Raw genomic sequence first — 13,186 nt, 5'->3', positions numbered from 1 at the left:
AAAATTATGGAGTTCGCAAACCTACAAAGGGAAATACAAAACTAACAAGAAGACAAATTAATCTAATAAAACAAGAAGCAAAACGCAACAAATTGAATTCCACACAAATAAAGAATAAATTGAATCTTCCAGTGACTTCCAAACACGTTGCACACATTTTACGAAACGATGAAAACATAAAATGGAAAAAGCCGAAATGTAAACCAATGGCTAAAAAAGCACCATAAAGAAAATCGTCTAAAATTCACAAGAAAATATATGAAATGGACAGATGAGTGGAAAAAAGTAATTTTCTCTGACGAAAAAAAAATTTAATTTAGACGGTCCTGACTCATACTCATGCTATTGGCACGATTTGAGATCAAACGATGTTCGGATGTCAAAACGTAATATCGGTGGTGGCAGTATTATGGTTTGGGCAGCGTTTTCTGCAGTTGGCAAGTCGAAAATATGTTTTGTTCCCACAAAAATGAATAGTGCGATTTATAACGAACTGTTGGAAAATGCTCTACTCTCATTTATGGATGAAAAAATGGATGAAGATTGCATATTCCAACGAGATAATGCTGCAATCCATGTTTCTAAGCAATCCAAATCTTGGTTTAATGAACATAGCATTCCTATGTTGGACTGGCCGGCTTCTAGTCTGGACTTAAACCTAATGGAAAACTTTTGGGATGCATGGCCCGTAAAGTTAATGCAAATAATGCCCAGAATGAAATCATAATGACTGTGAAGAGCTGAAACTAAGAATTAAACAAGTCTGGGAGGAAATTGATTCCAATCTGCTTAAAAAATTAGTGGAATCAATGCCAGACCGTATTTTTGAAACAATCCATAACAAAGGATCATTCACACATATTAATTTATATTATATATTATATAAATTAAAGTGCATTTTCCTATACCTTAAAAATGGCTGTTAATCTCTAAAATTAAGTACAAATGAATTTTTTTGTAAACAATATTTTAAGTGAAGTCTTAACTAATTTAATAAACAAATTTGTAGCCCCCTAAATATGTTCTTGTTTAATTTTTTAAAAATAGTAGTGTGTGTTTATAGGAATATGTACCAGTGTATAACATTTTTATGTTTTTCTGTAAGATATCTTTACGAAGAACACTTTTGTATAAAAAGTATGTCCTATTATACTTTGGGCCACATGTTCTAAAATCCCAAAGCTGGGATCAGAAAATGGAAAGCAGCTTTGGAAACCTTCATGTATTTCCTATGTATCTCCATAGTATTTTCCCAGCCCCGAAGGCAATGTGCATCGACAACGAAACTTAGTTCAAAAAATTGGAAACGGAATTTGTAAGGATGTCATAAAATAAAGGATACTTTTGGAAAATATTGTACATAGCTTATTTTACAATCTTTTGATCTAAGGGTCTTTCAATAGGGACTATCGAACTTTGACAGTTGATAGCGGCCATATTGATTTTTGCAAAATCACCACGGGGTTCAACAACACGTGCAAATCATAAAATTGATGTAGAAAAATTAATTTTGGGTCGCGATTTGGTCCTGCACCCGTACAAAAGTCAGCAGACCCAGGAGCTGAGGGTAAACGACCATAGAAAATAAGATGTGCTCGCTGAAAGGAGCAGTTCGGAAACTGACCCTAATTTTCATTGAAAAATTATCTTCAGCGACGAGGCCTATTTATGGATGAATGGGTGCTTTAACAAACAAAATTGTCGAATTTGGAACGATATCAAAATATAAAGTCACTGATTTGAGTGGATTTTGGGTTGTCGGTATCATCGGTCCGTATATCTTTGAGAACGACGTTGGCCGGACCAACACGGTCAACGACAAGCGCTATAGGTCGATGATTACAAACCTTTTTTGGCCTGATACCAACGACATGTGGTTTCAACGTGCCATGATGGTCATGCCATTCAGCATGGTCATCTCACGTGGAGGAATGTGAACTGTGAACACAAGCCACAGCGGCCATCAATTGCAATCGGTTAAATTCAGCCAGACTTATGCGCCAGAGTCATAGAAAATTGGACCCAGCGAAGCCCCCGCGAAAATTAGCACGATGAATATTCCATACATAATGCCATCAATCGGCCTTTCTAATGAATATAGACTTTCGATGATATCTCACACAATCTTTGTTTTATTTTAACTTACTGAAAGTTCAATCTGTTAAAAATTGGTTAAGTTGTTTTATTGAGGTGACGATATACCCTCAAAAGATCAATTGAAATATTACTTTTGTTTTAGATATCTACTAACACAAACATTTTAAACTCAATTATTTCGAAATGGCAAACAAATTATACACTATTGTTTTATTAAGGGAAGATATTCATATACAAAATTTGAACTTTGAATCTCGATGAAAGACAAATCAAAAAAATGTTTGTGCTACTTCTAATTTGTTATGAAAAAGGACCTTTGTACCAAGTTTTAACAAATTTGGAACTAGTAAGGTCCGATGCCTTGACGAAAAATTTTGTTTTTTATCCACTATTTACAATCCAGAAATTAACAAACAGAATGTTGTTAAAAAGAACTTCAACAGAACAACAAAATGAAATTCGTTTACAAGTACATAATTTATTATGGGTGGGATTTTATTTGCTTCACTTGATTAACTTTAAATATGTTGTAATTTCGTTTCTATATCCGTCTTGTAATATTTCCTTTTCTTACTTTCCAACTCTGTGTTTATATTGTTTTTCCCGCCGTTTTCCAAATTTCATTATACATATTTCCGTTCATATTCGTGCACTTTAGCATTTCTTTCTAAATCATTAAACAATTTGGATTATAACGAAATGACAAATATCGTATGGAGAGGCAAAATCAAATATTCGCCACAACCTACAACATTCATTATTCTATAAAATGCACATTCACCAAATAAATGATGCAAAAGAAAAAAATTATAAAAATACATTTTCATTTCAAAATCGTCCTCAATCAAAAGAACACGCTAATTGTTTTCTTGAAACAAATTTTTAAATAATATATTTCCATTCATCACTTTTTGTATGTATTCAAAAATAAAAAGACGTTTTTCTTGTGCTTCCACCCAACAGGACGAAAATCGTTGTCTACTGGAACGTTTGATGCGTTACAAATCGAAGGATGCTGATAAATTGAATGAGGAAAACGAAAGCTTTTTAAGGTGAGTGTTTGGTTTTAATTTTTATGTGTGTGTCTCTGTGTTGTTGGCTTTTTTAATGTGTTTTTTTATTTTTTTTTTCAATTTGTTTAAATTGTTTTTATTTATTATTTTATTTGGTTAATTTTAGTTTAATTTTTGGCTTAATTTGGTTTAATTATTTTTGCTTAATTGGTTGAAAATTTGGTTTGATTTGCTTTAATTTTCCTCTCCCTTTCATTTATAATTTCATCCATGTAGTGTTTTTTAATTATTAGCTTTTTAATTTTGTTGGTATGTAGTTTTTTTTATTTAGTGGATACAATTGGTTTTAGTTTGCATGTTTATTTTCTTTGGTTTCCAAATTTTCTAATACTGGACATGACTGAGAATATCGCGAGACATAATTTATAGTTTTTCAACTAAAACTGACTATATTTAAAACAACAGCGTTGTCATCATATTTCAATGTACATATACTGGTTTTGATAATTGTGATTAGATTTCGTGAACTTGAGCAAATTGAAATCGAAATACTTATACTTGTATTATGTTAAATAAAACTTAATACAAAAATTCTTAAGTTAATTCAAATATTATAAAAAATCATATGCCAAATATTGGCATATTAATCGGCATTTATAAATGTATCCACTTTTTCCGGAAATGCTGCCTTCAAAAATATTATAATTGCTTCCGTTACCTTTTTGGGCGAGGTGGTCCACTTACGCTTAAAATCAGACATGTCCGGGGATACCTTTCGTGTGTTCTTTAATTCTTTTTTTCAAGAGCCAAATTCCTTTCCACAGGCGGAAGTTCTGGACAGTTGGGTGGATTTGCCTCCCGTGGTACATAATTTACATTATTGTTTGAATGCCACTCAAACACCTTTTTACAATAGTGGCATGATGCCAAATCGGGCCAGAAATATGAATGCACTCCGTGCTGTTTTAATATATATAATTCTTCTGCACGTGTGTTAGTAACTGAACTCCTCCTTAACGGCTGGGCCGATTTCAATGAAATTGTATGTGTGTGTTTGAGTGGGTCCCTGGATGGTTTAGAATCACAATTGACCAATATATGTAGGTAGAATGGGCGCGGCACATCCCATACGAAGTAAAAAATTATTATTGCATATCTGGAGTACTATTATAGTGGGAGTCTTCAAACTTTGTGTGAGAATACAAATCATTAGTAAATAGCTACCGAGCGAAGCCGGGGAAGTCAGCTAGTTTTATATAAATTTCTGTGTTTATCGTCACAAATTATTGGCTTCTTTTGCCAAGTAAGTTGGACCTACAAAATCAAAATCGGAAAAAATATTTTCCGATTCCAAAAGTTTTTTTTTTTGGCAAATATTAAAAAAAAATTAAAAAAAAAAAAAAAAATTTTAAAATTTAAAAAAAAAAAATTGAATTTCAAAGATTTAAAAACAAAATTTTAAAAAACAATTCCAAATTTTTTTTTTCAAAAATTGAAAAAAAACACTGGAATAAAAATAAATTTTGTTTACCTAAAAATATTTAAAATTTTTATTTTGAAGTATAATATGGTGAATGGTATATAAGATTCGGTACAGCCGAATTTGGCATACATTTTTCGCTGGTTCTTTTGCTTCTAAGTTCTAAGTTCCGCATTGGGATCTGGAACTTTCTGAGCTTTATACGTCTTCAACCCAGCATTAGCTTTGGCTCTGCACACAAAAGATTCAGTGCCTTTAACTATACGAGCTGCTTTTCTGATAGAAGTTTTCGGTGCTCTTCGAACGAGTTTTTCCTAACCAATATCTGTTAGAGCTTTTTTACTTCCTGATCCAGGTTTTCTTCCAATGCAGAAAAGTCTTCCTTATACTGTGTAATGATGACAGTTTGACGATGAACATTCGGATCTGGAAAATTCTGAGCCTTATACGTCTTCAACCCAGCATTAGCTTTTCTGATAGAAGTGTTCGGTGCTCTTCGAACCAGTTTTTCCTTACCAATATCTGTTAGACATTTTTTTCTTCCTGATCCAGGTTTTATTCCAATGCTGAAAAGTCTTCCTTATACTGTTTAATGGCTTTTGAAACAGTGTGACAATGAACCTTCAAATATTTTGCTATTTTTAAAACTGGACAATTGGTATAAATTTAAACCAATTTTTGCAGAGTACTAGTGAAAACTGTTATAACTGGCAGAACCGATTGATATGACATTTCATTTCTGATCTACTTGCAAGTGGGTTTTTTCTTCAATCTTTCTTTGGCAATGAGCCGAGGATTGTGAGACTTTATGTAGTTGTTTTTCCCTCAAGAGAGCAATGGCAATATCACGTCCGAAGTCGGTAAAAGTTAGGGTTGTGCTAGCTTTTGCAAGTAATTCTGTGTTGTGGAACCCATACAGGGATAACTGATGATCTCGCTATCTCCTCTAGGGATTCCTGCCATTCTAATTTCGCCTTGTGATTTTTATCCGTCAGTGAATATCTGGATGATGCTTTCCCAAATGTGGAGGCCATTGTCATAGTCAGATCTATCCTCTAAATTAGTCATAACACCTGGGGGGTTATTATGTAACTCCTTTCGAAAAGAAATTCGTTCGAATTTGTATGCTTTATTCTAGAGATTCCAAAAAACCGAAAAATTTCAAAATCGCGGTTTCGGTTGTTTTGGAAATAATTCGGTATGTTGGGAACTATTGGAGATTTTTTATGAAATTTCACATGGTTTGAGACGAGGTGTTTTCGATTCGATTTACGTTTATTCAGCTTCCTAGCGCTAATGGGGACCAGTGCGTAGCCCCTCAAAGTTAGTCACCTCGGGTCTCAAATTTTTTAAACAAATCGCCAAAAATCCCTTTATGATCCGAATGAGCTGATATTTTAAATAAAATACGCTTACAAGTGTAGGTTATCTCTATTAGTTGAAGAGATATTCAGGTTTATTGATTTATTTATTTTTTTTAATTTTGCTCGATCTGTTTATGATTTTTTAGATATGGCGGGCCTACGGAGGGTCGAAATTTATTTTTAAAATATAAATAAAAATTCTAAATAAAATAAAAGAAACAGTTATCTCCTCCCTATAAAAAGTTACACGCATTCAAATTTGGAACTTGTAAAAAGGGCCGTATTTTTTACGTTATTTCCCAAAAAAGCCCATAATTTTTTTCTTTTGTAGAAAAAAATTTTCTTCGAGACTATATAAAATTTGTAAATGATCCCGAGGGATAACTTAATGCGTTTTGTTTGTTACTTACATAAGCTTAACACAATGAATATCCGATTACAGACATCTAATAGGTTTTGGGTAAGACAAGATCATTATTATGTTTAAACTATATATTAGTGATACCGACAGATCTTGCAAATGTCTGCCCAAAGATCTTTTGATGGACTAAGATGAATTCAACAAAAATTAATGCACGAACAAATTTAACCCATTTTTTTCTCATAAAATTATAATTTACATTCAAATTTTAACTAAAATTATATTTCATTAAATTTCAAACAAACTTATTTAAAACTTATAATTAGGATATTATGTATTTCTTTCATAAAATGTTCTCAGCTTTCTCTTAACATCATTCATTACCTTTTGTAAAGTATTATTGTTAATCTCAGATTATGCTCTTTGCCACTTATTCTTAAAATCCTGGTCGCTTCGTGTCACCTTTTAACTCATCTTTTCATCAGTGCCCAATGTCTCTCAATGGTGTGGAGCACCAGGCAATTTGGTGGATTTGTCTCTTTCAGAACAAAATTAATATTGTTTGTATTATACCACTCAATTGTGTCTTTTGCTAGTGACTGCTTGCTAAAGCTGTTAAAAATAGCACAGAGCCATTGCGTTGTCGAATAAACTAGTTTAAGGACTCTTCAAAGAACTTCTCGATATAAATTATGGAGTTTATTGATCCTTTTAAAACGGCATCCTTGCTTTTAAATCCACAGCTACAAATTGCCTGTCTATGATATGGAAATTTGCTAGTATTTTTTTTTGGCGTATATTGCACATTGGCTCCTTCTCTCTTACGGGCGATATAAAATTTTTTGTCCCGTCTTTTGGCTATGATCAGTTTTTTGGCCTATCGTTCTGGCGCTTTTGGCATTTTGTAGGTTTTCTGATTATATTGTTTTTTACCTTATTTACCAATCTTCGTTTGCCCGACACCGGCACGGTTTTCCAGGCAGAGAACTATGCCATCGATACAGCCGCGAGAAGAATCCGAGAACTGAATCTACAAAATACATATCTACTTGGACAGGCTTGCATCAATCAACGCTCTTAAGTCCAACGTTATTGGGTCGAAATGTTTTCTCAATTGTATTCATTCACTGGCACAACTAACACAGCTTCACGTCGAGTTAATATTGGTTCCAGGCCATGAGGGCATCTGGGGAAATGAAGTATCTGATGAATGCGCAACCACGTAACTCATGGGCAAAGGGATATTAACACTCCCTTGGTGACCATATTAAATTTTAAAGATAAATGGGCGTTGAGTGATTCGAATATCCAGAATACTCTGGCCCTCTCTTAGAAAGGATAGGACCAGGACTCTTTTGTCACCTGGTAGAAATTCAATTATGCTTCTTACGGGTATAATTACTGGCCACTGTAACATTGACTGGAAACATTTCGGAATGTATGGGTTACTCACGCTATAGCTATTGTAGAAGTTGTTTAGCTGAGGAGGAGAAAGAATCAGTACAACATCATTTATGTGATTGCCCGGCCTTACAAGAGCATCGTAGACTACTACATCTTGGTAGAGCTCTTTTTCATGATTTATACCAGGGATGACCAAAGCTAAAACTGATTAGTATTGGTGAGAGAAAGAGAGCTGCATTGAAAGAAAAGTTTAGCAAACTTTTCTTTCAATATTTTGAAGTCTTTATTTGTTAACAATAATGAAGAGAACAATCTTAATCAAATTGTCTGCGACATATTATCATAGCTCATTAATTACGAGTTCGATATTAATCATTTTGAAAATTATGTTTTTTTGCTTATTTTATTACGCTCTTTTGATTAAAATCATTTCAAATCTAAAAAAATTGTTCACAGAAGTAAGTTGATGTGAAAAATCAGACAACACTTCAATGATTTTTTAAAGTTCTAAATATATTAAACAATCCAAATATTTCTTTCAGTGATCATGAACAAAAATTTAAAAAAAATTTAAAAATAGCTTAGTGTGTGCATTCGTCGCTGCCTCAGTGGCTACTAACCCAAGAGAATAAGAATATGTGTGTTGTTAGTCAGCGCGAAAGCACAATGAAATGGACATCATTGATTTATACTGTCTCAGAGATGTGTCCACAGGAGTCACATAGTCATCGGAATTAGGGAGGGAAACCATTATCTTTTCATGTATGATTTTCAGCATACGAGGAAAATGTTTTTCTAAGGGTACCAAAATGGATGTGTTAGCTTTTCGTTTAAATTGCTGGACTATTATTCTTGCCAGGTTTTTATTAATTGGACCCAATTTTTGTTTTCGAACCTGAACCGTACTTATTGCCAATTCACTATACCTCAACTTGTTTTGTATCGATTGGACAAACCTTAGTTTGGATTAATATATTTGATAATTGAGGTATTTATACTTTAATATCGAACTTTGAGTCCCTCAAAGCAATATCATACTTTAAACATAAGCCTGAAAGCGAAAATATATCATCGTAAATTCATGAATTGGTAAGATAATTTTTTCCCATAAAAACACATCAGCGCAAGATGAAATAGCAATTACTTTTTTATCACATTTCATATCACTAGATAACACTTTCTGCATATTTGAAAATATTAAATGCATGCAAAATTCATTGTGGAAACAACAATTTCACCTGAGTTTTTTTTTGGACTGGATAAAGCTTATCGAAAAAACTAATCAAACATACTCGTAACAATTTTCAAATCCACATTATCATACATATTTCGAAACTCATTCATGCATATGCGCAGCAAACAAAATTCACTCAATTTCACTCATTTGTTTTCTAAAAAACGCATACTACTCAATCGAAACCCAGTCTAAAATAAAATATAAATTTCAAAAAAAACAAAATACCAACGCTTAATTGAAGAAAAAAGTTTTTTTTAAAAGTTCTATTACTCGACCAAGAAACAAACAAAAACCAACACTATTTTTCTTTCTTCTTTTTTTCTCCTTTTTTATTTATTTTTTTTTTATTATTGTGTGTCTATAAATGTTGACGAATATTGAATATTGTAATAATTATACTTAAAAAAACCCAATACAAACATAAATAAACTGACCCTCCCTGTATATCAAAACAAAAACCGTATGTCAATATTCTCCCCCTCCTCCAAAAATACACTCAACAAAACAAACAAACAAAAAAAAACATGCCAACTGTTTACAAAATCTAGAAAAAGACTGCCGTCAATTTTCAGAAAACGTTCGGATAAACTTAAACGAGATCTCGAAGACGCTGTCCGAGAACCAAATTCACCCTTTACACAACATCATCGCAACTCCTCGAGTCCCTCGTTTCAAGGAGCGGGAGGCGGTGGTGATCCGTACGACGACGACGATCGTGACACCAGCAGTGGTGATCATTGCGTAGAGGCTGGCAGTGATGCTGACATGTATGGCACACAAAATGAGCAGTTTGGTGGTTTGGGTGGCAGTAATATAGGTGGTTATGGCTATTACAAAAGTGCCTGTCCCACCACCATCCATATGAAATTTGAAGCTCATGAAACAGAATCACATGCGGTGCGTTGGAGTCCAATTGAACGTGTCATAGCAACGGGTGGTGCTGATCGCAAGGTCAAGTTGTGGGATGTGGGGAAGGGTGAGTTTGAGTGGATTTTGTTGGCTTTAATTGAATTAATAATATATCTTAAATTTTGTTTTAGGTTCTACTGAACCTCGTGCCGTTTTGGGCGGCAGTAGTGCTGGTATTAATTCCGTTGATTTTGATTCCACTGGTACCTATGTAATAGGCACCTCAAATGATTATGGCGCACGTATTTGGACCACAGGAGATAATAGATTAAGGGTAAGTGATAGTGAAAGTAAGCCTAAAAATAAGATTTAAATAACGTTGTGTTGAAATCATGTTCAGTTGTCATGATGAGTCATGAATTTATAATGAATTCATGATTAAATTTTTTTAATTATTTTAGATTTAATTAGATTTCTTAATTATATACATATGTATTTAAAAACTATAAATTACATTGAACAAATAATTTAAAGAAACCCAATATTAAAAGCTTCACGAAAATATTTTAAATTTAAGTTTAACTAGTAATAATATTATAATTGGCTCTGCAGAATCTTGTATACCCACCATCAATTTGTGACAATGAAATACTTTTCTGATGTAGGGGTTATATGGGAGGTAGGGTCAATTATGGACCGATCCTAATAAAAGTTGGTAGAAAGATTTCAACATGATATTAATTACTATAAGACAGTTACGAATGTTTAAGTAATTTTCTGAGTGGGGCTTTATTATGGGGATTATGAACAAATGCTGCACGATTTTCGCCATACTTTACAGTATACTTTCGGAGTACTTAGAACTAATTTCTCAAACAGTATTCCGGGGGGACATTTGTATGAGGGCTAGGTGAAATCATGGAAAGATATTTCCCATTTTCAATACCAAACAAACCATCTCATTAGAGAGTATTTGTGGAAGAGTTCAGCCAGATAGCTACTTATTTGCGCTCTATCGTATTTTCAACAGACAGAAAGGCGGATAGACGGACTGGCATAGGTATATCGTCTTAGAATTTCACAAGGACTCGGAATCGCAAAAAACTTAAAAAACTATTTTTTTGCGATTCCCTGAGAAGTTAGGTTTTTTGAGTCGGCATGTATTGAATATATGCCCTCGATATATCTATTAAATTTTTGAATGTCCAAATAAAATGTTTGACCCGTCCGACTTCCTGTATGTACGACATTAATGAGACGGTTTTACAGCTTGAAAATTTCAGCATTTTATGCTAACTTCATTTAACGTCCATTGTAATGAAGTTTATCAGTTTGTTATCTCTGGTGGGAATCGAACACGCAACAACCAGACTGATATACTAGCTCACTACCAAATAGACTAACTGGATAGTATTAAAAAAAGAAACCAAGAATTCCCATAAACATTTTTAGAACTTTTTCTAAAATCACTAGTTCTGACGCAAGTATAATCAGCCGTAACTTTTATAACATCCATGAAATTAGTGATATGGCGACCGATCCATACTCCACTTTGCTTTTCCATAATTTTTGGGTTTCTCAAATATTGATTAAATACTGTATCGATTTATTCAAAGAACAATAATTTTAATCAACTGACAATTGTCATAAATTTCCTCTTTGTTAAACGTTTAAGAATTTAGAAGAACGTCTACATTGAAATGTTTGATTCGTTCATTTTGAGCATCATAATTTAATGGTGTACAGTAGGGGATTTTTTTCTATATCCACCTTCCTTACTTTTGGCATAGAAGCACATTCTGAATCGTCGCGACGATTCCCGATGATTCCTTCGATTTTGTATAAATTTTGTCAAGATTGTTATCGAGGCAGAAAGTATGGATTCCCGTATTTATATTGCAAGAAGTGTGATTTTATGTATAATTTTGTTTTGCTTGAACATTATGATCACATTCTGATACCCAAGTGGTAAACAGGTCCCTGAAGTACATTATTTCCATAAAATGGCTTATCTATCGAGTTTTCGAATGGGATAAAATATCGTAGGGTTACCTAGACAGGACTCTCTCTTGGAATAGTTACTTGTCCTACACTACCAATAAAGATAATAGCGCAATCTATGCCTAGCAATGACTTTTTGGTAGAACTTGGATTTAAAACCTAAGATTTGCTGTTCTTTTTCAGTAATACGACTAAACCCCATTAACACGAAGTCTGGTTATGTCTTAACTAATAGTTATACTGACAGTTTTCATACAAAAATAATTTTAACCGAGAGTATAACTATTAGTTAACGCATAACCAGGCTTCGTGTTAATGGGGGTAATAATAACAAGTGACTGTGAGATTTCCACTTGATAATATTTATCTCTTCATCTGTATTTCTATTACTGGAACCATGAGGACCTGCCCAACTTATGCTTTGGGTGCAACCCACCCTTACATTTTGTTAATGGAGGTGAGCCATAGACATGAATCCACACTACTGGGTATATCCCGTACAAAGTATGGTGATCTGGATCTGGAAATACTCTAGGTAACTTTGGGAACGACCGTACGAATGCAGTAACAGACTAAATGTTATCGACCTTGGTGTTGCATAGGAATTTTAGAGTATTTTTACCTGAAAGTGATCAGTGGTCAAATCAAAATGCGGATCAGCTGTGATTTACCGATGGATCCCAATAAGACAGTGGTGTTTTTTGTCGCAATTTTCAAACTTGTATTCCAATGGTTACATACCCATCAATATATCAGGCGGAAATTAATGCCAACCTGATATGGAGAGGAAAAAAGGTTATTTTGTTACCTCCTCAAAATATACCTTGGTTTGTTGTTTGAAGTTTCCCGAAATATTTTCGGTATAGTGATAACCGCTCATGAGCTGGTCCATTAAAAAAAAACAAATTTTTTTTCAAGTATTTTGCAAATACAGCTGACCGTTTGGGAAGCAGATTGCAGAATGTTAGGACTTCTTTTATGTCGGGATGCCAGGCTATCAGCTCTAGTGTCGTCATTGACTGCATTGTATATTTGAATGAACTCGGTGCCCACAATGAAGTGACGTTGTGCTGAGTACATGGTCATGTGGGTCATGCTGGCTCTTTCATATTACCTGAAATTTTTTGTGGCATTTGGACAAAGACCGAATTCTTTCCATAGCGTAAAGAATTCGGTCTTTGTCCAAACGGAAATGGAAAGAGCGATCTGAGACTACTAACTGGATTATTTTCTGACACTGTGGACTTAGGTATGATTACTATATAGGCAATTTTAATTTATAGGCAGATTTTACTATCTGTCCGATGACATTTTTTATATGTGCTTTGTCACTAAGATTCTTTCTTGACATCTCCTCCAAGCATGATAAAAGAGGTAATA

The 13,186-nt window shown here is 33.7% G+C and overlaps 1 protein-coding gene across 4 annotated transcripts in view; it reads left to right on the top strand.

Annotated features, from left to right (window-relative positions):
- Positions 1-13,186, top strand: part of Atg16 (Autophagy-related 16) — a 307,007-nt gene that overhangs the window by 15,720 nt on the left and 278,101 nt on the right. For 2 of the 4 annotated variants that reach the window (XM_065515241.1, XM_065515243.1), the window contains exons 4-6: positions 3,061-3,149; positions 9,505-9,932; positions 9,997-10,139. In XM_065515241.1, coding sequence (XP_065371313.1) covers positions 3,061-3,149; positions 9,505-9,932; positions 9,997-10,139 — 660 coding nt within the window. The remainder of the gene's footprint in view (positions 1-3,060; positions 3,150-9,504; positions 9,933-9,996; positions 10,140-13,186) is intronic. The other 2 variants (XM_065515242.1, XM_065515244.1) reach the window with 2 other exon arrangements.

This window comes from Calliphora vicina, chromosome 1, assembly GCF_958450345.1.
Source record: "Calliphora vicina chromosome 1, idCalVici1.1, whole genome shotgun sequence".
NCBI classification, from domain to species: domain Eukaryota; kingdom Metazoa; phylum Arthropoda; class Insecta; order Diptera; family Calliphoridae; genus Calliphora; species Calliphora vicina.
The sequence above is the reverse complement of the archived record's forward strand: the minus strand, read 5'-3'. Positions and strand labels throughout refer to the sequence as shown.